The following is a 26293-nucleotide window of genomic DNA, read 5'->3' on the forward strand; positions in this document are numbered from 1 at the left end:
TCCAGCCGCAACCCATCTCTGAGAAACATCCACACACACACACTCATACACTATGGACAATTTCAGCCTACCCAATTCACCTGTACCACATGTGTTTGGACTGTGGGGGAAACCGGAGCGCCCGGAGGAAACCCGCACAAACGCAGGGAGAACATGCAAACTCCACACAGAAACGCCAACTGAGCCGAGAATCGAACCAGCGACCCAGCAACCTTCTTGCTGTGAGGCGACAACACTACCGACTGCGCCACGGCCTCGCCCATGTTTAACATATTTCCTCTAATATTTGTTTTATTTTGGCTAGAATAAAGCAGTTTTTAATTGTTTTAAAGCCATTTTAAGCCCAATATTATTGGCCCCTTCAGCAATATTAGTGTTGGATTGTCTTCAGAACAAACCACTGTTATACAATGACTTGCCTAATTACCCTAACTTTACCCTAATTACCCTAGTGAAGCCTTTACATGTCACTTTAAGCTTAATACTACTGTCTTGAAGAATATCTAGTCTAATATTATGTGCTGTCATCATGGAGAAGAGAAAAGACATCAGCTATTAGAGATGAGTTATTAAAACTATGATTATACAATATGTAGTTGTCCCAAACCAACAAAGCATACAAACAAAACAAGCTCTGTAAAAAACAGTAGAAGTGCAGCATTATTTTACTACTTGAGCATCTTCTCCTTTAATAGTAGTGGAAAACCTGAGTGAAGAACAAACACCGCCACCTGCTGCACAACACTGGTATGGCAGCTGACATAATAAGGGGAACAGATATCTGTTATATAGTTCTGATGTTTGAGATAGTAGTTTCAGACCTTTGGTATATTAGCAACAACATTTGCATCTGGTGTATACAAGCATATCTTTCGAAACGTTAAGGTTATTAGTGACCATAACTTTATTAGTTACTAATAACGTTAACTAATTAACTAGTAACTAATTTAACAGTTAAAGTTATTATGACATAGTTAACCTGCAGTGATTTAGTGTAAAGAAAGATTCTCGTTTCAAATTATATAAATAAAAACATCTCTCGCTCATTGTTATTGTTTGATCATTTAATTCGCATGATTCTGGTTTCATGAAAAGCAGCAGTGTCCATTAAAGCTCCCTAATTTCAACAGTTCACTGTGAGACTTTACAGAGATTGAACATTTCAGTGCACTTAAAGAGTTTTGCAATTGAGACAGCACTTACAGAGGACCAATTATACAAAAATCACCATCATAACGGGGTTTAAACATTAGAGACCAAATGTGAGTATATTTAGTAAGAAGCTTATTTATTACATTTTTTATAAACACACGTCATAAAAACAGTCTGCAGACACACTTTTTATTCTTATTTTCTCTTTGTATGTGTCCTTGTGGGGGAAAGTCCAGCCCATCATTTGCAGGGATCTCATTTGAATTTAAAGTGACAGTCAACAAAATGGCACAATTTGGTTTAAAACTTAAAGGGTCAGTTTTAAGAATGACTTGAAATAATTTGTGTGGTATTTTGAGCTGACAGTTCACACACACACACACACACACACACACACACACACACACACACACACACACACACACACACACACACACACACACACACACACACAGACAAACACACACACACACACACACACACACACACACAATCCAGGGACATGATTTTGCATGTTGTAAAATGCAGCATATTTGGTCCTCTTTAAAATCAACCCAGGCTCATTCTGAAAATGTACCCCTGTATACATTTCTGGAGAACACCAAATACGTCCTAGGAGCTACGTTTTCTGCAGTTTTTGTTTTCACAAATCCACCAGAGGCCGCTGTGTGCGCTTTTTCAGATCTCAAATTTCTCCCACAAGTTGCCATTTCCGCATGCTGTTCTCACGTAAATCCACCAGAGGCCGCTGTCGACTGACTGACTGACTGACCTATTCTCCTCCTTCCATAAACTCAACCGATAGTGTTTTCAAAAGCACTGACTGACCCACCCACCCACTTCCCTAAACCTACCTTGCAGTTTTCAAAGACAATCCAGAAAAAGAGAAGCCCTCGTCTGATTTTTACCACGTTTTCAAATTTTACCACATTCTTCCCCTGTTATTTATTGTTTGGCTTCTGTTTTTGTCTTACACACTTTCTGGAACCGTTCTTCAATGGACTTGAACCCCGTCATTGTGACAAACTCCTCACTGCATCTCAAGTCTGCCGACATACACGGCGAGCCAATGGACGAACTAGTAACAGAGTGAAAGTCATCTATACGGAGGTAAGTGGTTAGCTGATAAGTGTTAAAAGGAACGGCATCATATGGCCTAGTAGCGTTTATTTAAAAGACGTAATGTGGCTAAACGTACTTCTGGCTAAATAATTCACGATCTCCAGAATTGTATATAAAGCTATGTTTTTAGAGTGAGCCTGTGTTGTTTAAAATAGTTGACTCCCTGATTAGTGCACTGACTACTGAGCAAGGGAACTGACTGAGACGTACCCAATATGACTATATATCACACATTATTCCAATCATGGGACCACTTAAGCCCCTTTTTACAAGTCTCTTAGCGTGTGGTGAACTTCAAGCTCAAAATACCACTCAATTATTGTTTATAACTGCTTGAAACTGACCCCCCTAGACTCCAAATTTTGTTTCTTTAAATTAAAATAAGGTTACGCTCCTGGCCCTGTTTTCAGAAGAAGCTCTCCGTGACGTTCTTGTTGTAGGCTCTAACATTGTCAGAAACGAGAGCGACGCGCAGGTCATTCCAGAAGAGCGGCTGCACTCGGGGGTTTCTGGGCCAGGACAGAACTGACTTCTTGCAGAGTCGCTTTCTCATCTGAAGGTACTTGAATTTGGGGAAGAGAAAATCCAGCAAAACCAGAACAGCGACGTCCACCTTCTCATCCAGAAGTCTCTGCTGCACCAAAAGGAAGGCTTGACGTACTATTCCACTTGCGTCAGAATAACCCCCAGGGCTGGTCAACACAAACACTGTCTTTCTGCTGCTGTAAACGGACTTGTGCAGATTCTCAATGCACGAGACTCCAGGAATCCAGTCACGCTCTTCTAGGCAAAGCTGAAAGCGCCATCTTCCCCGGTTCTCCAATCTCACAAGCATCTCCTTGTAGATCCAATCCCTGACTGCCTTATTACTGGTATCGAAGACCACAAATGCATCATACTGGTTGTCCGTGGGGTTGCCATTAGCTGGAGTGTGTCCCCGATGTCCAGTCCACAGAATCTGGATTAAATACCACAAATCCCAGCCGTAGAGATGCTTCAGGAGAGGAACGCAAGTTGCTGCTAGTGTCAATAGTGAAGTACAGAGGAAGGCGACTCCTCCGAATATCTCCTGGCATGAGCGAAGATCCACCGAGAGGACATTCACGCCGGCTAATGACTCCGGGAAACCACAGTGAACCTGTGTAGTGAGATGAGGCACATCCAAATCGGTTTCTCTAAGAAATTTGGCAAATCCTGAAATAACACAACTGCAAGTAAAAGGATTGGCATGTAGGACAAGTTTGCAGGAGGACCTGTTTTTATGCTGCCCACCGGGAATGAAAGTACAACCCTTGTGGAATGGCAAGGGGAGAGCCTGGACGTCAAGAATCTTGAGTTGGTTGTTGTTGAGATTGAGGTTTTTAAGGTTTGCTGCCTGACTAAGGAATACCTTTGGAATTGCAACCAGTCGGTTGTGACTTAAATCCAGTCCTGTGAGACGGAGCTCAAAGTTAATATTGGGCAAGTACGAAAGCATGTTTGAACTCAGATTGAGGTAGCAGAGTTGCTGGAGAACTGAGATGTTTGCCCACGGGAAATACGTCAACATGTTGAAGTCGACTCGGAGAACTTGGAGACTCAAAGGCAAGTTCACGATTACCTCTGGGGAGAGAGATTTGAGCTGATTTTCAGAGATGTCCAAGTGCGTAAGGTTGGTGAGTCCCTGAAAGAGGTTTATGTATTGATTACGCCAAGAGTCCCACAATATGTCCAAACGATTCCCAGAGAAAATGAGATACTTCAGAGAAGCGCTGGTGAGGATGTTTGAGATCCGGAGACCGATGTGATTGTTTGCTAGACTTAGTATTATAAGAGACGACATGTGCGTGAGGAACGTGAACTGATGCCCCATTCCCTTCATTATAAAGTGGAACTCGTTATTGCTGAGGTCAAGAGCCTTTAGGGTGCCACTGACCTCCTGAAAGGCCTTGTCGGAATACAGGTCAATACGGTTGTACGCCATATTAAGGTAAGATAGTTTGCTCAGATGTGAGAATTGGTGGCCGTTTAAAGTTTGGCTGATGTAGTTGTAGGACAGATCTACACATGCCACTCTGTCCATGCCTCTAAAAGTGCTTGCGTTCAGCCAAGGGATGTTGTTCTGAGACAGGTCAAAATATAAGCTTTTAGAGCAGATTTGTCTTTTGAAATGCCACATGGAGAAATAAAACGAACAGTAGTCTGGATTTGAGCCTTGTGTTTCTGCATTCAGAATGGGGAGTTCTTGCATTTGGAGGCTGAACTGTTCATTGCCATGTCTGTCAGGGATTTGGTGTTCTGCTTCAGAAGTGCATGTTGAAAAGCACGAACTAAAGGCGAGCATGTTCTGGGAAAGATCTACTCTTCTTAATGTCCTCAGCTGGCTAAGACCGTCAATGCTAATGTCGCAGATGAAGTTCATGCGTAAATCTAAGACCTCAAGTCTTGGAAGTCTGACCAAAGGTGCAATGCTGCGGTTTGACAGCTTCTTGAAGAAAAACCCACTCAGGTACAACTCTCTGAGAGACGCCATCTTCTCTATGTACGGTGACAGATTCAATTCGGGAAAGGTTTTCAGGGGTTCATAGTTGTAGAGAAGATTGAGAATCACAACATTCTGGAGCTCCTCGTAAAAGGTGCCGTTTTGGATGGTGAAGGCTAGAAAGTTGCTTGAGAGATCTAACTCTTGGAGCTTGTGTAGGTTTATGAAGAGATGTCGAGGAAGAGTACGAAGCGAGTTGCCTTGCAGATGCAGACTCACTAGGGAGTCTCTCTGGTCCAAAAAGGCATCCTGATGGAGATCCAGAGACTGGTTGTTTGGGCATGGGAAGCAGGGATCAGAAGCGTGGTCGCACCTTTGGCAGTTCCACCCCAGGTTGAGATGTCGCAGATTTCTGAGATTTGCAAAGGACTCTTTATTGATGTGATCAATTGTATTCTCTCGCAAGTCTAGACTTTCTAGTGAACCTGGAAGATACGAGGGAATGGCAGTCAAGTTGTTGTAACTAAGGGTGAGGTTCAAAAGCTCAGGAAGATCCTGAAACACACTTGAGTTGATAAAGTAAGGCTGGTGGCATGGGTTTGCGTAGAAACAGTTCTTGCTTAGCAGCAGTTGCTTTAGTTGTGGTGTGCCTAAAGGTTTGACGATATTAAAAATATTGTTGAATTCCAGTCCCAGGACTTCAAGCTGCTTTGGCAGAGGAGGAATCATCTTCAAGCTGTTCCCAGCTAACTGAAGGGAAGTGAGGTTTTTCAGTCCAACAAATGCATCCGGGTCAATATTCACACTGCATAACGGCCATCTTGCCTCCTTAAGACGGTCTGATATACAGTTCCACATCAGGCTGAGATACTTGAGATTGGGTAGACCAGAAAATGCATCCCCTTTAATGCGGTGTATATGGTTGTTATTCAGGTTGAGTGATATAACTGAGGGAGAAGTGAACCTGGGGACTTTAGAGAGCCGTCTGTGCTGGCAGTCCACATTTATGTGTCCGTCTTTGGTGAAGTGACTTTCACACGGATAAAACTGAGGATGTGAAGCTGCGAAGAGTTGGAACTGATTCAGAAGCAGAATCAAGGACACCATTGGTCCAAACATGGCCTGGAAATGAGAATACGAATATCAGAAAAGTCTATTATTTGCTTTAACTTTTTTTTTACCCTCGCTTTAACACTAGACCAGCCATTTTGTGTGCAAAAAAGCATATGCTCACACACACACACACACGCACACACACACACACACACACACACACACACACACACACGCACACACACAATTAAGATAATAAAAAAGATAATAAGAATTCTCCTCTTAATTTCTTCTACATATATTTTTAATAATAAATATTATTATTACATATTTTTTGTTGTATTAAAGTGTCCTGTTTTATATTTTCTTCTCAGAGATGATTATATGCATATTAATATGCTTCTTATGCATGTAAAATCACATTTGTTTTTAAATTTAATTGTACGAGGACACCAAAATGGTCTCGTCTGTGACCCATAAAATAATAATATGCAATGCAGTTGCATGCTTGATTCTGATTGGCTGATGATTACTCTAAGGTGTTTGGTTATTGTCAGATAAACACACAGCTGAATAGTTCTGGCAGGTTTAGAGCGCTTTACAGCTCTGTATCACTTCGCTGAATGAGATATTTCACAGCTACAACAATAAAAAATAAAAATAAAAACACAAAAGAAGGAGGAGGAGATGTGGAAAAAACTAGTGTTACACAAAGGAGCAGTTTGAGAACAGAAACCTGACAAAAGTCTGAGCTTTAGGTGTGGGAATCATAGTTTAAGCAGAATAATGCACTCCAGGCCACTGAATTATTAGAAGATAAGGCTTATAATTTCTTAAATGTGGTTCAAAGATGAGAAATCCCCTTTTAGAGTCCACACATCACATTCAATTAACAAAGGGGGTTTAATTTTCCATTGTAATGTTTTAAATAACTTTTGGGAAAATATGAATTCAATAATACTCCATCATATTGCAACCAAAACAAACATGTTCATTCAAAAATAAAAGTTAATCTGGGCTCTACTTTTCGGGCTGTATTATATCTTTAAAAACTATTTTGTTTCAGACTCATGTGCAAACTATTTGATACCTTCCCTATCATTTAAAATACACATAATAATAATAATAATAATAACAATAATAATAATAATAATAATAATAATAATAATAATAATAATAACAATAATAATAATAACTTACCAAACGTTTGCAATCCAACTCTGACATGTCCATGCAGCAGTGTGTCTTACATTTATAAGGGGAAGCAAAGAAACCAAGTAAAGCTAAGGCGATATATTCATATTACCGTAGTGAACATTAGATGGAAGTGAAAGTCAGTCTATCAGGCAAACAGATCGAGGAACAGATGTTCAGAAGTGGTGAAGCATGTGATGAAACAGGGAGTCCTATTAGCTATTTCTGGTTATCGCTACTGAAAATAAAAGACTGACGTTCCAATAAACCAAAGTCAGTTGAGTTTTTTTTTCAACTTTTGCTTTAGATTTATTCCTCTCTTCGTGCATGGTTTAGCATTTTAGTTGTAGCTCACACTAGTGCCCACTGTCATACTGATATTGGGGGAATTAAAGGGGAAAATATGAGACCTTTGAGATACATTTTTTAAATATTATAGTGATGTTTAACAGAGACATTTTCACCATAGCATTTGCTATTTTATTTTATTTTTTCTAGAAAAAAGTTATTTATTTTTCCCCCTTTTTCTTTTTTTCTTATTTATTTTAGTTTGGCTGGAATAAAAATTATTTTAAAGATGCTGTGGTCAATATTAAAAGATTTTTTTCTCTCGATTGTCTGCAGAACAAACCACTGTTATACAATAACTTGCCTAATTACCCTAATTAATTAAATTGCACTTTAAAAAGAGTAGCATCTTTTATAATAACTAGTAAATTAGGATGTACTGCCATCATGGCAAAGACAAATATAAATTAGTTGTTGGAAATTTGTTAAAAATGAGTACAATTATTTAAAAAAATTGCATTAATTAATAATGGTCAATAAATTACAAAAAATTACCATAAAATGACGGATATTAAGTTACAGAAATTTACTGTAAAATGACGGATATTAAATTGCAGAAATTTACTGTAAAATGACGGATATTAAATTGCAGAAATTTACTGTAAAATGACGGATATTAAATTGCAGAAATTTACTGTAAAATGACGGATATTAAATTGTAGAAATTTACTGTAAAATGACGGATATTAAGTTACAGAAATTTACTGTAAAATGACGGATATTAAATTGCAGAAATTTACTGTAAACTGACGGATATTAAATTGCAGAAATTTACTGTAAAATGACGGATATTAAATTGTAGAAATTTACTGTAAAATGACGGATATTAAATTGTAGAAATTTACTGTAAAATGACAGATATTAAATTGTAGAAATTTACTGTAAAATGACGGATATTAAATTGTAGAAATTTACTGTAAAATGATGGATATTAAATTACAGAAATTTACTGTAAAATGACGGATATTAAATTGCAGAAATTTACTGTAAAATGACGGATATTAAATTGTAGAAATTTACTGTAAAATGACAGATATTAAATTGCAGAAATTTACTGGAAAATTAAGGATATTAAATTACAGAAATTTACTGCAAAATAATGAATACTAAATTGCAGAAATTTACTGTAAAATGACGGATATTAAATTGTAGAAATTTACTGTAAAATGACGGATATTAAATTGTAGAAATTTACTGTAAAATGACGGATATTAAATTGTAGAAATTTACTGTAAAATGACGGATATTAAATTGTAGAAATTTACTGTAAAATGACAGATATTGTAGAAATTTACTGTAAAATGACAGATATTAAATTGTAGAAATTTACTGTAAAATGATGGATATTAAATTGCAGAAATTTACTGTAAAATGACAGATATTAAATTGCAGAAATTTACTGTAAAATGACGGATATTAAATTACATAAATTTACTGTAAAATGACGGATATTAAATTACAGAAATTTACTGTAAAATGACGGATATTAAATTGTAGAAATTTACTGTAAAATGACGGATATTAAATTGCAGAAATTTACTGTAAAATGACGGATATTAAATTGCAGAAATTTACTGTAAAATGACGGATATTAAATTACAGAAATTTATTGTAAAATGAGGGATATTAAATTGCAGAAATTTACTGTAAAATGACGGATATTAAATTGCAGAAATTTACTGGAAAATGACAGATATTAAATTGCAGAAATTTACTGTAAAATGACGGATATTAAATTACAGAAATTTACTGTAAAATGACGGATATTAAATTGCAGAAATTTACTGTAAAATGACGGATATTAAATTGTAGAAATTTACTGTAAAATGACAGATATTAAATTGCAGAAATTCACTGTAAAATGACGGATATTAAATTACAGAAATTTACTGCAAAATAATGAATACTAAATTGCAGAAATTTACTGTAAAATGATGGATATTAAATTGCAGAAATTTACTGTAAAATGACGGATATTAAATTGTAGAAATTTACTGTAAAATGACGGATATTAAATTGTAGAAATTTACTGTAAAATGACGGATATTAAATTGTAGAAATTTACTGTAAAATGACAGATATTAAATTGTAGAAATTTACTGTAAAATGACAGATATTAAATTGTAGAAATTTACTGTAAAATGATGGATATTAAATTGCAGAAATTTACTGTAAAATGACAGATATTAAATTGCAGAAATTTACTGTAAAATGACGGATATTAAATTACAGAAATTTACTGTAAAATGACGGATATTAAATTACAGAAATTTACTGTAAAATGACGGATATTAAATTGTAGAAATTTACTGTAAAATGACGGATATTAAATTGCAGAAATTTACTGTAAAATGACGGATATTAAATTGCAGAAATTTACTGTAAAATGACGGATATTAAATTACAGAAATTTACTGTAAAATGACGGATATTAAATTACAGAAATTTAATGTAAAATGACGGATATTAAATTACAGAAATTTACTGTAAAATGACGGATATTAAATTACAGAAATTTACTGTAAAATGACGGATATTAAATTGTAGAAATTTACTGTAAAATGACGGATATTAAATTGCAGAAATTTACTGTAAAATGACGGATATTAAATTGCAGAAATTTACTGTAAAATGATGGATATTAAATTGCAGAAATTTACTGTAAAATGACGGATATTAAATTGCAGAAATTTACTGTAAACTGATGGATATTAAATTGTAGAAATTTACTGTAAAATGACGAATATTAAATTGCAGAAATTTACAGTAAAATAACGAATACTAAATTACAGAAATTTTCCATAAAATGACGGATATTAAATTGCAGAAATTTACTGTAAAATGACGAATACTAAATTACAGAAATTTACCGTAAAATGTTGGATATTAAATTACAAAAATTTATCGTAAACTGACGAATATTAAATTACCGGAATTTACCAGAAATTTTAATTAAAGGAAATTTCTGTAATTGTAAAATTACACATTGTTTTTACAGTGTGGGGTCGCCACAGCAGAATGAACCACCAACTTATCCAGCACGTTTTACGCAGCAGATGCCCTTCCAGCTGCAACCCATCACTGTCAAGTTAAAATAACAAACAATGTCATCTTTACATTTAAAATGAGCGAATGACACTTTATAACGGTCGTCATTGACATGCATAAAATTTCATGTGTCATATCATGATTATAAAAGATTAATGACACCACTAAACACTTAACCATTAACGACAGAACGCAGTATAAGAACTCAAAACATGTTTGCGCTTCTGATTTCAGCTGTCTTTTACTGTAGATGAACAAACTGCATTACACCATTTACAACACATGAGCCTCTGAGAATCTTCAAGTGTTTCTGCTTCTGCAGTTGTTAATTACTAAAAACAATCGGTTATTCGCTGCTTAGAGGAAGTGATGTCACAGAGAAAGATGCTGGATGATCCAGAGAGCGCCGTTCATGAACCCGTCTGATTCTGCGTCCACTTTCAACAGAGAGTGATTATTGCCTGGGTACCACAACACTCTGCAAACACACACACACACACACACACACACCGGTAAAACACTGATCCACAGCACTGATACACAGAAGAGCAGCGCGATTCAGACAGCTGGGGATCAATTCTTAATACCATTGATGTCGATATGGCTGCTAATATATATTGCATCTCTACTTATTTTGTTAAGTTAATATTCAGAGCTGTTGGATAATAATAACCGTGCAGCTCTGATAATGAGGGAATGTGGATGTACGCACCTTACGGGGACCTGCAGGTTCTTCAGAGCTCTGTAATATTCAATGCCCTGTTTATTAGGGACTCGCTTGTCATCTTCACCCAGCAGCAGAAGCACTGGAGTCTTCACCTGATCAAACAAAACACATGATCAACTTTATCAATCCCGCGAGAAGCAATTACAGTAGAGCAGCACACTGAAACAAACTATTTACATGGGCTGAATTTAAACAAGCAAATTAAACAGTGTTCAACTTAATTAATCAAAGCTGATAAAGACACAAGACTCAGCCATGTGTGAATGAGCTGAGGTGTACTTATAGTCCTTGTAATCAGTGTAGATGAGCAGCAGCTGTCTGTGTGTGGATGTCCAGATTATAGTCAGCTGCTGGAGGAGTGGATGAGTGCAGAGTGTTCTGGGAGTTGTAGTTCATTCAGAATAAAACTCCAATAGAGAAAACACTGCGGGCGATCACAACAGTAATACTGTAATCAGTGGATAATGCTGCATTTCACTCACCTTGGCAACGTGTTTTATTGGTGACTTGATCAGCATCTGCACCAGAACTGCAGGTTCGAGATACACATCTGGTTTATATTTATATCCAGCTTCCACCGTACACCTGAAGGCAAACACACACACACGTTACTAGTCGTTTCGCACAAAATCGCACAAACCCATACACGCACCCACACACAAACATACACACGCATACAAACAAACACACACACACAAACAGTCACACAAACATACACACGCATACAAACACACACACACACACAATCACACAAACCCATACACGCACCCACACACAAACATACACACGCATACAAACAAACACACACACACACACACACACACACACACACACAATCACACAAACCTACACTCAAACACACACACAATGGCAGGCACCCACACACAAACATGCTCGAGCATACAAACACACACACACACACTCGCACGCACCCACACACAAACATACACACGAATACAAACAAACACACACACAATCGCACAAACCCACACAAGCACCGACACACAAACATACACACGCATAAAAACAAACATGCACACAAACAGTCACACAAACATACACACGCATACAAACACACACACACACAATCACACAAACCCATACACGCACCCACACACAAACATACACACGCATACAAACAAACACACACACACACACACAATCACACAAACCTACACTCAAACACACACACAATGGCACGCACCCACACACAAACATGCTCGAGCATACAAACACACACACACACACACACACTCGCACGCACCCACACACAAACATACACACGAATACAAACAAACACACACACAATCGCACAAACCCACACAAGCACCCACACACAAACATACACACGCATACAAACAAACATGCACACATACAGTCACACAAACCCACACACAAACACACACACAATGGCACGCACCCACACACAAACATGTTCACGCATACAAACACACACACACACACACACAATCGCACGCACGTACACACACACACAATCGCACAAACCCACACACAAACATACACACGCATACAAACAAACATGCACACACAAAATCACACAAACAGACACACAATGGCATGCACCCACACACAAACATGCTCACGCATACAAACACAAACACACACACAAATACACACGCGCACACACACACTTACACACAAACACACACGCATACAAACAAACACACACACACACACACACACAAACAAACACACACTCACACACACAAACACACACACACGGAGAGATGCACACACAAACACACACACACACGCACATGCACAAAAACATCTGCAGGTGAATATCTCAGTGCATCAGGATTAGTTCATGCACAATTTAAAGTTCATTCAACAGGGGTTGCCACAGAGGAATGAACCACCAACTATTCCAGCATGTTTTACACAGCGGATGCCTTTCCAGCCGCAACCCAGTATTAGGAAACACCCATACACACTCATACACTACGGCCAGTTTAGTTATTCAGTTTCCCTATAGTGCATGTGTTTGGGCTGAAACCGGAGCACCAGGAGGAAACCCACGCCAACACCGAGAGAACATGCAAACTCCACACAGAAACACAAACACCAATGTTCTGTGCCATTACCAGTCTGGGATGTCTGTGCCCCCCACCATGGATGTCAGATTGATGACTGGATTTCGCGCCACACACGCCTTGTAAAACCCGGGATATTGTCCAATCAGATGACAAGCCAGAAATCCACCGTGAGATCCTCCAATCACAGCCACTTTCTGCTCATCAAAGCCGCCTTGCTTCAAAACACTGTCCACCGCAAACTGACCACAGGACAGCAGACAGGTCCATTAGAACTCAATTATTTTGCTATGAGCCTTTTCTGCACACCAAGGCTGAATTCATTTGATCAAAAGTACAGAAATAAATGATAATAAACACATGAACTCTTTCACAATGGTAAAATGACTCCCATCTGAGTGTGTTGTGATATGTGATGTATTCCTGTGCTGTGATGCAGTGTGTACCTGCACGTCTTTTACATCCTGAGTGCCGATGAGTCCTGGTAAGGAGAAGACGTTATCCTGTCCGAAGCCGAGCGAGCCTCTGTAATTCACTAGAGAACACACGCTTATTTATTTTCAACATACATAACGGGACACTGCTGTCTGACTAATGTCAAGTCCATTTTCAGTTTCTCTGTTATTTACATCTCTTATTCATTCATTCATTCATTAACTCTCTCATTCACAGACCCACTCTGTTATTTATTCATTTGCTATCTCTTTCATTTCTTTACACACCCATTCACTCATTTGTTCATTCACTCACTCTCTCATTCAATTTTCATGGACTCAATCTCATTCATTCATTCATTCATTCATTCATTTAGTCTCTCTCTCATTCATTCAATCCTTCACACACTCACCTTCTCATTCATTTACTCTCTCTTTCATTTCTTTGCACATTCATTCACTCATTTATTTATTCACCTATTCTCTCATTCCTTCACAGACTCACTCTCTTATTCAATCATTCATTTTCATTCATTCATTCACTCACTCACTCACTCTCTCTTTCATTCAGTCAGTCACTCACTCTCTCGTTAATTCATTCATTCATTCATTCATTCATTCACTCACTCTCATTCAATCATTCACTTATTCATTAACTCTCTCATTCATTCACACACCCACCATTATTCATTCACACTCTGATTCATTTATTCATTCACACATTCACTCTGTCATGCAATTACTCACTCACTAATTCCTTAACTCTCTCATTCATTCATTCTCTCACTCTCTCATTCATTTATTCACTCACTCACTCACTCACTCACTCTCCCATTAATTCATTTACTCACTCTCTCATTCATTTATTCATTCATTCATTCATTCATTCACTCTCTTATTCATTTATTCACTCACTCATTGATTAACTCTCTCATTCATTAACACACCCAATGTTATTAATTCACACTCTGATTCATTTATTCACTAAAACATTTACTGTCATTCATTCATTCACTTCCTAATTCCTTAACTCTCTCTCATTCATTCATTCTCTCACTCTCTCATTCATTCATTTACTCTCTCATTCATTTATTTATTCTCTCTCATTCTTTTTTAGACACACCCATTCTTTCATTCAACTATTCATTAATTCAATTATTCATTCTGTTTCATTCATTTCTTCAGTCACTCATTCACTCTCTGAGTCATTCATTCACTCACTCTCTCATTCCTTAAACTTATCATTTATCATCTATGATTTTTTTCATTTAAACACCCTCTCTGTTATTTTTTCACTCTCACTCATTCATTTACTCACTCTCTCATTCATTAATTCTCTCATTCATCCATTCTCTCACTCTTTCATTCGTTCATTTACTCTCTCATTCTTTCTTCACACACCCACTCTCTCCTTCATCCATTCGATCATTCACTCTCTCATTCACTTCTTCATACACCCACTCTCTTATTCATTCTTTCATTCATTTCTTCATTCACTCACTTATTCTCATTTATTCGTTCACTCTCATTCATTTATTCATTCAATCTATCATTCTTTCCTTTATTCAACTACTCTCATTCATTCACTTTCTTATTTTTTCCATTTCTCATTTATTTATACATGCTCTCATACATTTATTCACTTACTCACTCACTCATTCATTTACTCACTCATTCATGTTTAATGTCTCCTGTCATTTGTGCACTCTGAGGTGCATGAACGAGTGTTTCATGAGTAAACAAGTGTGTGTAGATGAGCTGATGGAGTTTCTCACCCAGCAGAAGACTGAAGCCCATCTTACACAGAACAGCAGTCGACAAGATCCACTCCGACAGCAGCACTGAGTGAGGCCCGCCTGACACACACACACACACACACACACACAGACACACACATCGACACACAATCACATGCACACGTACAATCACACACATACAGATACACAAACATACACAATGACACAAACACACAAAATGACAAGGACACATATAGACACACACACACACACACACACACATACACAAACACACAGTCAAAACAGATGTCGAATGTCATATTTAAAGATGTTGAAATGTTAGTTCAATATTACTGACTGTATTACTATTCTACTGTAGTTAAGGGCACTCATGAACCGACCGTGTGGCATGACGATGAGAGGTAGTTTGCCGTCTGCTGGTGTGTCCTTTGGCTTCAGCAGAAGAGCATCAAAGTCCAAACCCGCTGATGAAGAGCACACAACATTTTTATTAATTTAATAAAGTTCTAAATGTGATCACACCTTGATAACGATTCTGTGCCAAGGGTTTTCGTCTGCACAACACATCATTTCAGCATTGATATGGTAGCGTGCGCATCTGCAAAAGCCAATGCATAATGTTAAGTTTACATGTTGTGTGTTTGTGTGTGTGTGTGTGTGTGTGTGTGGTCACATGATCTGCGTTTTCAGTGGTATAGTGTGGATGGAGGGCTGATCAAAAATGCTAGATGAAACGTCAGTGTGGACAAGGATGGTTTTCGTTCTAAAATGTCATTTTAAAACTAAGTGTGTGATCATGCATGTGTTGCTCTTACGGTATTGTGTGTTGTCCTGCTCGGGCGGTGGGCTGAAGTTGAGCGTCTGCCAGCTGATGTCGCTCTGAGGTTGAGTTTCCTCTAATGTGACCCATGAAACCTGGCTCTCAGAGCCTTTCCCTGGCAGAAAACCCACCCGCTGCACAACAGAGAGTAATAATAATTATTACTATTATCATTATTATTATTGTTATTATTATTATTATTATTATTATTACAATTACAATTACTGTTGTTATTATTGTAATTAATATTATTATTGTAATTTTTATTGTCATTCTTATTATCATTATTGACAATAATAATGATCAATAACAACAACAACAATAACAACAATAATAAAAAGATTAATAATAATGCACACTTAACTCATTTAGATCATCAAGATTTAAATGTAAATTTCTAAAACAAAGTATGTAAAAAGGGTAATGCAGTGTTTAGTATTGTGTAATGCAGTGTTTAGTATTGTGTAATGCAGTGTTCAGTATTGTGTAATGCAGTGTTTAGTATTGTGTAATGCAGTGTTCAGTATTGTGTAATGCAGTGTTTAGTATTGTGTAATGCAGTGTTCAGTATTGTGTAATGCAGTGTTTAGTATTGTGTAATGCAGTGTTTAGTATTGTGTAATGCAGTGTTCAGTTTTGTGTAATGCAGTGTTTAGTATTGTGTAATGCAGTGTTCAGTATTGTGTAATGCAGTGTTCAGTATTGTGTAATGCAGTGTTCAGTATAGTGTAATGCAGTGTTCAGTATAGTGTAATGCAGTGTTTAGTATTGTGTAATGCAGTGTTTAGTATTGTGTAATGCAGTGTTCAGTATTGTGTAATGCAGTGTTCAGTATTGTGTAATGCAGTGTTCAGTATTGTGTAATGCAGTGTTCAGTATTGTGTAATGCAGTGTTCAGTGTTGTGTAATGCAGTGTTTAGTATTGTGTAATGCAGTGTTCAGTATTGTGTAATGCAGTGTTTAGTATTGTGTAATGCAGTGTTTAGTATTGTGTAATGCAGTGTTTAGTATTGTGTAATGCAGTGTTCAGTATAGTGTAATGCAGTGTTTAGTATTGTGTAATGCAGTGTTTAGTATTGTGTAATGCAGTGTTCAGTATTGTGTAATGCAGTGTTTAGTATTGTGTAATGCAGTGTTTAGTATTGTGTAATGCAGTGTTTAGTATTGTGTAATGCAGTGTTTAGTATTGTGTAATGCAGTGTTTAGTATTGTGTAATGCAGTGTTCAGTATAGTGTAATGCAGTGTTTAGTATTGTGTATTGCAGTGTTTAGTATTGTGTAATGCAGTGTTCAGTATTGTGTAATGCAGTGTTTAGTATTGTGTAATGCAGTGTTTAGTATAGTGTAATGCAGTGTTTAGTATTGCGTAATGCAGTGTTTGTAATGCAGTGTTTAGTATTGTGTAACGCAGTGTTCAGTATTGTGTAACGCAGTGTTCAGTATTGTGTAATGCAGTGTTTAGTATTGTGTAATGCAGTGTTTAGTATCAGTGTTTTGCAGGTATTGAATATGTGTGTGAGCACCAGGTCTGGAGGAGAGTTTGGGGAAGAGCAGCTGACGACCATCAGATCTCTGTGAATGTTCAACAGATTCCAGCTTCCCTCCTGAGATTCTGCAGCAGCACAGATTGGGATTAACACACTGGGATTAAATACAGTAAAGTACAGTACAGCACAATAGAGATAAAACAGAAAACAGTACATACGAGAGGTGAGACGCGTGATTTCACGGCTTGAGGTGTCCACAACAAACAATTCCTGCAAAACAAACACACACACAAAACAGAAACTCACTGTTTCAGGGATCCATATCACAATGCTGGATTAGCTGATTATCCAGTTAAGTTTTGATTTAGTTTACATCAATCCAATCAGATTTTATCGCTTATTGATGTTATGGTCACTTATGCTGTAAGGCTAACCTAGTCACACACACACACACACACACACACACACATGTACGGTATGGGCAATATCAACGAGTACCATTGTGATGTGGCTGCATATCTGCATTGGTGGGAGGTGTGTGTTGGATCTTAGTGTTCCACCAGAGATGATATACAGTCACATCCCACTGCTACTCATGTGATACTGCGTTTATACAACAGTTCGACAGCATAATCGTGTATATAATTTTCAAACAACAAACACGGAGAGTCTAAACACCCTTTTGTATGAGGAACTACTTTCTTACACCATTTATTCACATCTGCAGCTGACAGAACAGCAGAAGCCATTACTAATTCAGCAACATCACTGTAGAGCTAGTGTTGGAATGATTCTCTAGCGTAATATCTAAAGTGATGATAAAACAGCTGATTTTGCTCACATTTTAAGATTATAAGGCTGAACAGCATGAAATGCCATCAGTCTACACAGATTTGCCAGTATTTCTCTGTTGTAATCAGGAGCTCACAATAATGAACCATGAAAAAGAAAAAGCAAAGCAAACGCTAGTAGATTACATGGTATAAATAAAGCACTGAATCTACAAAATTAAAAAAAAAATTGAAATAGGCACTATCCTTATAAATAAAGTGCATAGTTGCAATCTAAACAACTACATTCTCACCGTAATAAGCCTTAAAAGTATATCATGTTTCCCAACAGTTGCAATATTTGTCAAACTGTAGTCCTCTGCTTGCCACTCGTGTAGGCGGAGTAATACACAAAGGTAAAGAGGCTGTATGAGTGCTGATATTACTTTAATATCTCACGCCTATCAGCCAATCAGATTCGAGAACCAGACAAAACTGTTGTTTAAATACATAGCAAAGGATTTTATTTAATAGCCTCGTCTCTGCATTTCCCGGCAGGATGTGAGTTAAAAATCACGACCAAAAAAAGCTATTTATTTACAGTGGTGATGTAGGTTAGAAATGTAGGCTTGAAATGCCACATAAAACACACATATGTTTATTTCTGAGAGGCGTAAATAAATAGTAAAACAAGACTTTTGTTGTAAGGGGAACCAATTTAAACCAAGTATAATCAGATTTATAGACAACACACATGCATTAGCTATATATTATTATTTATGTTGTGATGTGAATGCAGTGTGTGTACCTTCCGGCTCCGCTGAGCGCTGCAGAACAACACACGCTCACTATCAGCAGACCAGCAGCGAGGAGACAACAGAAAGCTGTAGATCCCAGTGAAACCATCTGACAAATACACACACACACACAAACACACACACACACACATATACACACATAACCATACATGCATATATGCACATGCACAAATACACACACACACACACACACACACACACACACACACACAAATACAAACAAGCATGCACATGCGCAAATACACACGAAAATCACATGGACGAATAGCAACAGAAACAGATCACACACACAAACACACACATGCATCATACACACACAAACATAAACACACACACACATGTTTGTTTATGTGACAAAGTTACAAAACATAGGTTTCCATTCATTTTAAACTGTTCAAAGCGTATATTGTATTGCCCTCACCCAGGGCCGGCGCGTCCATGCAGGCAACCTAGGCGGCCACCTAGGGCAGCAGAATAGAGAGGGCGGCGTCCCCGAAACTACCCTCGCCACCCGCACCCTCAGTTGTATCCGGGTCTAGTGCGGCAGAATAGAGAGAGCGGCGTCCCCGAAACTACCCTCGCCACCCGCACCCTCAGTTATATCCACGTCTGGGGCGGCAGAATAGAGAGAGCGGCATCCCCAACACTACTGTCACCACCTGCGCCCTCAGTTATATCCGCGTCTGGGGCGGCAGATTAGAGAGAACGGCGTCCCCCAATAGTATCTGGATGCAGCCTTTATGATGCAAGCTGAGATTGCATCACTCAGCGATGCAATGTCAGGCACAATGCACTCAAATGGAGCGAGTGACGTCACAGTGATGGGTGGAGTTAGGGGTGGGGTTAGGTGAGCCCATTAAAAAGCATTGGATGCAGCCCAGATTGCACTGCACCAGGTCTGCATCCAGAACCCTCTCGCGTCTCCGACACTACCCTCACCACCCGCAGCCTTAGTTATATCCACGTCTAAGGTGGCAGAATAGAGAGGACAGCGTCTACGACCCCCCACCCCACCCAACCCCACCCCATGGTTTTCACTTTCGGGTTAAGGATGGCGTGACCGTCCTTTGCCTAGAGTGGCAGTTCAGCTTGCTCCGGCCCTGCCCTCACCCCACCCTACCCCTAAACCCAACCATCACAGGAGACAGTGTGCAGCTTTACTCTCTGATTAAACTCATGCTGTGTGATTTAGAAGCTTTTTGAGAAATGAGGATGTCCCCAAATTTCACCTCCTTTTTGTGCAACCCAGGCTCATTGTGGAAACGTAGTCCCGCGGATATTTCTAGAGACCGCGGAATACATCCCAGCGGGTACGTACGGCTGCAGTTTTTGTTTTCGCAAATCCGCGAGAGGTGGTTCGCGTCCGCGCTGTTCTCGCGTGAACCCGCCGGAGGCCACTGTCCGACTGACCGGATGATTGACTGCGCGACCGACCAATCGGCCGACTAGCCCTCCACCTTTCCTGAACCCAACCAATTTTACTGATCGACCCGCCCTCCCGCTCGCTTCCCTAAACCCGAGCAACAGTTCACAAAAGCCGTCCAAAAAAATAAAAGCCCTGATTTTTTTTATTCTACCGCGTTTTCGGATTTCACCGCGTTCTCACCCTGTTACGAAACTCGTTCACTTAATTTTTGGGATTCTGTTTTTGTCTTACCTGATTGCTGGAACTGCTCTTCCCTGGACTCGAAACCGGTCGCCGTGGTCGACTCCTCTCTGCATCTCGAGCCTGCCGACGTACACGCTGAGCTGAGTGGACAAACGGGTTGCAGCGGGGAAGTCCTCCACAAGGAGGTAAGGCAAGCGCGAAAGGGAACAGCGTCACACCGCCCCGCAGCGTTCGCTTAAAAAAAAAAACGCGGCCGTACGTACCCCCCGGGACGTATTCCGCTGTCTCTTGAAACGTCCGCGGGACTACGTTTTCAGAATGAGCTTGGGATGTTTTTGTAATAACTGTGTCATTATATAGATTTGTGTCCTGGTATGTCACAAAAACACGAACACACACACACACACACACACACACATATACTGTACATACCATCTCTGGCTCTCTGCACCACATCAACCACAACGCTGGTCTGTTTGGTGTACCAGTCGAACTGTAAACAAAATGACAGATTTAATCTTCACATGACTGACACGCGCTGCTATAAACACACATAACTCACTAACAAGTGAAAATTGGTTGTTTTTGCGTTATTTCCAGCTAATTTGTACTTCTGGTTTGGTACCAATTTTTGAAGCTGCGTTACTCTGATTAGATCCTTGTGTGTATTCCATGACATCTTTGAGCTTTCAGCATTACTTCATGCGAAAGACTTCCAAGTCTTTCCAGACCGCCAATCAGCGCGCTCTATTGTGTATGCGGTGCGACTTCATTAATATGCATGATAGCTTTGAAGACCTGATACAGTGTTCTACAGGAATTGTTTAGAGAGACGGGTCGTCAGTGTTGTGTTTAGAAATGTGTTGCCCAGAAAGGTTTTGGTTCATGTGTGGATTATCTGCTAACATGCCACAAAAATACGTTTGTAAGGATCAAGTTTTTCTCATCTGGAAATGCTGAAATCCGGATTCGCTGCTCGTCTCCTCTTAATAAAGACGCAGCTCCAGTTGGTGTTGATTGTCCTGTCTCTACAGGTTTGGTCAGTGTGTGATCGGTGCTCTTTGTTTATGTTTATTCAGAGGTAAAGTTAGTTGGTATGGTCAGCAGTACTCTTCCAGTGTTTAAAGACAGACCTTAGTCAGAATGGTTGAGTCACTCAGTTTACACACACATAATACACACCACGCAGAGTCGGTGGCACTGCAGATGTGAACAGGAGACGCCGGACTCCAGATACACAATCCTGCAGTGATCAGGGCTCAGACGAGGAGAACAGACAGAGATGGAGTCACTGGAGAGCTGATCTGAGAACACACACACACACAGACTTCAAAGCCCTTGACGGAATTTAGACTTTTACATACAAGAGTTGGACAATGAAACTGAAGGCCTGGTTTTAGAGCACAGTAGCTGAAGATGGTGTTGGGAATGACAGACTCAAGTCCTGCACAGTGTCCAAAGGGATTCTGAGCCGTTCTTCTTCAGAAAAGTGTTCAGGTCACTACTGATGCTGCTGGAGGAAAACCTTTCCTGACTCGCTTCTCCAAAACACCCCAAAGTGCTCAATAATGTTCGGTTCTGGGTACTGTGCAGGCCGTGGGAGAAGTTCAACTTCACTTTCATCTTCATCAAACCACTCTGTCTCCAGTCTTACAATTAATGAAGTTACACAACTAATCTTTAACTTTAAAGAAAACCTGCATTATGACAACTTCAGAAATTATTGTGGTGCATTCGTGGGTTTAAAAAGAGGACAAGGGAGGTTTTTGGAGAATTTGATGGGTTTTCCTCAGTTTTGGGGACAAATTTTGTATGGTTAAGTACATACACACACAAATGCACAAATACATACACACACACACATAGTGTCGGTGTCATTGAACATCTGAATGACCCCAAAAGAAGTGTGTTTTCCTCTTCTGCAACATATTAATTACACAACTAAACAGGGTTTTCAGTACAGACTGATTTGAGACGGAAAGCTGCACAAGAGATCTTACCGCATTTCCCACTGGCCAGATCCACATAAAACAGAGACGACCTGTGGAAAACACACACGTCAGCATGATGGAAAACTATGGTGGCCGAAAAAACTAAACACACATGCAATTAAAAGCAAAACACCAGCAAATGAAGAAACGATCTTCATCAATTTGACAGCAAACGAGCTGCAAATTCTCACAATACAAACAACTGAAGAAACGCGCAGCAATTAGTCACGACACTTGCAAATATCCACATAAAAAACGGAAATGTTTCAAGGGGACCCAAAACCATGCAAAAGTATCTGGACCCAGCCTTTATGATGCAAGCTGAGATTGCATCACTCAGCGATGCAATGTCAGATACAATGCACTTAATGGAGTGAGTGACGTCACTGTCATGGGTAGGGTTAGGGGTGGAGTTAGGTGACCGCATTAAAAAAGCATTGGATGCAGCTCAGATTGCACTGCACCAAGTCTGCAGCCAGACCCCTCTCAAACCATGACGGACCCTGCTGAGATATGGATGTGTTATCCAATGTAAAGTCAATGGCAGTTTATTGCAATGGAAGTTTATGGGACAGTTGCTAGGGTGCTGTAAGTGGTTGCTAGGGTGTGGCTAATAAGTTGAAAGGTCATTAGTGATTGGGAGATTGGTAGTCTGAGTTAAATGAGCCCAAACTTAAGTCTGCATGACAGTCTGGTGGAGAGTTATGAGGTCACAAAGTTTGGTCCAATGTTAAGTCAATGGGACTTTTCCAAAATTTCCAGGTCATTTTTTAGAAAATTGTAAGTCGGATCAGTTGGAAAAGATATAGCAGCTTTATTCAGTATAGTTTGGAGGTCTGGAGTTAGTTTGGTGGTTGTAGTATGAACAATCTAGGAGGAGATGTGTTCTTAAAATCGTCTAAAAAGACAGAAGAGGAATATTCAGTTTGTGTAGTATAACAGGGTGTTTGCTTTCTCAAGCCACCGTAATAAACGCTTTACAAGTATTGTTCATTATTAGCTCATGTTAGCAAATTTAAATGTAAAGTGTGACCAAAAGACATCAGAAATTCACCTTCTGTTGCCGCAGGATTTGAGTCCCAGTCTGAAGGGTTCGTGCCACCAGCCCACAAACAGCAGACCGGTGTCAGCGGGAGCCCAGAATGCCTGCAGAAAACATCAGTGCTTTATTCATTTATTTAGGTGAAGTTTATTCATAAACTCATTTCGAGAGGATCTCATGCTTATGATTTATCACGGCCGGTCTCGTATTAGCTAATCATTATCTTCCAATCATATGAGCCCTACGCTACTATAAATAACCACAGTTTTCAGTCCATTTTATCTTCGTTTGGAAGAAACCCCCCTTCCTCCCCTATTCTTCTCCTTTACCTCTGATCAGGCGGCACGGCGGCCCAGTGGTTAGCACTGTGAGCCCCACAACAAGAACCTGGTCCCGCCAGGCCGGTTGGCGTTTCTGTGAGGAGTTTGTATGTTCTCCCCGTGTCCGCGTGGGTTTTCCCCGGGTTCTCAGGTTTACTTCCATCATCAAAAGATATACAACATGCATAACAATCAAGCATTTGTCTAACCCCTTTTGTTCCCTTAGCTATCGCAGCCGGGGAGTTCTGAGATCCACCAAGCTCAGGCTCCCCTCTCGCTCTGCCAACGGGAGGAAGCCCCGGTCTCGAGGATCTCTTGAGCTTGGGGCTCTCTCCCGGGACAGCATGCCAAAAAAGCTTTTGATAGATCATCAGCTAAGTGTGAACTCTTGAATTGTGTGTGTGTTTGAGTGAGATGAGATGGACGTTGATGTGTTGGTCTTGGGGAATGCATTACAAGTACCGCAAGCTGTGTAATGATATGCCTCTTCTGAGTAGCGAGTAATGCATTACTTTTAAAAATAATAATAAAGCAATAATATTTCACTTGAGTAGCATCAGTTTGAGCCTCGGCTGGGTCAGTTGGCGTTTCTGTGTGGAGTTTGCATGTTCTTCCCGTGTTGGCATGGGCTTCCTCCGGGTGCTCCGGTTTCCCCCACAGTCCAAACACATGCGCTATAGGGGAACTGATCAACTAAACTGGCTGTACTCACCAACTGACCCAGCCGGGATTTGAACCAGTGACCTTCCTTCAGTAAGGTAATAGTGCTAACCACGGAGCAACACCCTGTATTATTATTATTATTATTATTATTATTATTATTAACTGTAGCAGTACATATACAGTAGATGTACAATCAAAGACTATAGAATGCAGAAGACACGTCACTCGTGTTGTTTTGAATGGGGAAAAGTGTAACGGTTAATATAGTCGCTGTAGCAAAGGAAGCCCCGCCTTCTGATACAGCAGCCAATCATTGATCGATATCAACTGGTGATTTTCCAGGGGAGGGGCTTGGTCCAGACCTGTGTTTTTAAGACAGTTTTGGCCTCTCAGGTCGGCTAACACGCTGGAATCTCAGCGAACTCTTACGTCACATATCCACATTTAGCTTAATCTCTACATTTCCTCATCTACCAATGCGAGGTAACGTCTGTCCTGTCTGACCTCATGAATTCCCACCAACACATGACGGACACTGACTGGACGTGCACAAACTTCTAAACAACGAGAGTCGTTGTCTTTATGGGGGATTTGTTATCTGGATTAAGTTGGGTATGACTTCAATGAGTATGAAATGAGCCTTTAAAGAAGTGCTGAAGCACACACACACACACACACCTGTCCTGGAGAGATGGCAGCCGGGATTCCTTCCAGCACAGAGATGTTGCTGCCCTCGATGTCCAGAACACACAGCACTGGACTGCTCTTACTGACCAAATTCTCACCCCAGTCCTCATAATACTCAAACTGATGACCCTGAGACACACACACACACACACACACAGAGAGAGACTCATTCAACACAAATCAAACTGATGACCTGGACACACACACACACACACACACACACACACACACACACACACACACACCGGGACGGTTTCCTCCTTCTTGTCAGTCTTGATGGGCTCCTCTTCATCGGGGGTCAGGCTGGTCTCCGGCCCCTGCTGTTGGAATGATGAAGAAAGAAAACATTCATTAATTCATCATCATCATCATCTTTATCATTATCTTCATCATCTTGATCCTTATTATCATCATATGCATCTTCAATTATCATCATCTTCATCATCATCATCATCATAATCATCATCATTATTATCTTCATCATTATCATCATCATCATCATTATCATCATAATCATCATCATTATCATTATCATCGTCATCATCTTCATCATCTTCATCATTATCTTCATCATCGTCATCATCATCATCTTCATCATTATCTTCATCATTATCATCATAATCATCATCATTATCATTATCATCGTCATCATCTTCATCATCTTCATCATTATCATCATCATCATCATCATCTTCATCATTATCTTCATCATCTTCATCCTTATTATCATCATATG

At 39.4% G+C, this 26293-nt stretch overlaps 2 protein-coding genes across 3 annotated transcripts in view; both read right to left on the bottom strand.

Moving 5' to 3' along the window:
• Positions 1-1058: 1058 nt before the first annotated feature.
• On the bottom strand, positions 1059-7169 carry tlr9 (toll-like receptor 9). Of its 2 annotated transcripts, XM_073909266.1 has the most exons (2): positions 6989-7169; positions 1059-5857 (listed from the first exon to the last, which is right to left on the bottom strand). In XM_073909266.1, exons 1-2 carry the CDS (start codon positions 7019-7021, stop codon positions 2681-2683), a joined length of 3210 nt encoding a protein of 1069 aa, XP_073765367.1. In that variant the 5' UTR covers positions 7022-7169; the 3' UTR covers positions 1059-2680.
• Positions 7170-10593: 3424 nt separating this feature from the next.
• LOC141375945 (acylamino-acid-releasing enzyme-like) overlaps positions 10594-26293 on the bottom strand; it is a 24068-nt gene continuing 8368 nt past the window's right edge. The window contains exons 7-23 of the mRNA XM_073911336.1: positions 25803-25877; positions 25549-25686; positions 23900-23991; positions 22855-22895; positions 22037-22158; positions 21287-21347; positions 19236-19333; positions 17876-17927; positions 17694-17782; positions 16166-16304; positions 15731-15814; positions 15369-15449; positions 13606-13694; positions 13211-13401; positions 11588-11690; positions 11091-11197; positions 10594-10856 (exon numbers count right to left, since the gene is read on the bottom strand). Of these exons, the coding sequence (XP_073767437.1) occupies positions 10751-10856; positions 11091-11197; positions 11588-11690; positions 13211-13401; positions 13606-13694; positions 15369-15449; positions 15731-15814; positions 16166-16304; positions 17694-17782; positions 17876-17927; positions 19236-19333; positions 21287-21347; positions 22037-22158; positions 22855-22895; positions 23900-23991; positions 25549-25686; positions 25803-25877 (1668 nt within the window). The 3' untranslated portion in view covers positions 10594-10750. The remainder of the gene's footprint in view (positions 10857-11090; positions 11198-11587; positions 11691-13210; positions 13402-13605; positions 13695-15368; positions 15450-15730; positions 15815-16165; positions 16305-17693; positions 17783-17875; positions 17928-19235; positions 19334-21286; positions 21348-22036; positions 22159-22854; positions 22896-23899; positions 23992-25548; positions 25687-25802; positions 25878-26293) is intronic.

The sequence above is a fragment of the Danio rerio genome, chromosome 8 (genome assembly GCF_049306965.1).
Source record: "Danio rerio strain Tuebingen ecotype United States chromosome 8, GRCz12tu, whole genome shotgun sequence".
In the NCBI taxonomy this organism is placed as follows: domain Eukaryota; kingdom Metazoa; phylum Chordata; class Actinopteri; order Cypriniformes; family Danionidae; genus Danio; species Danio rerio.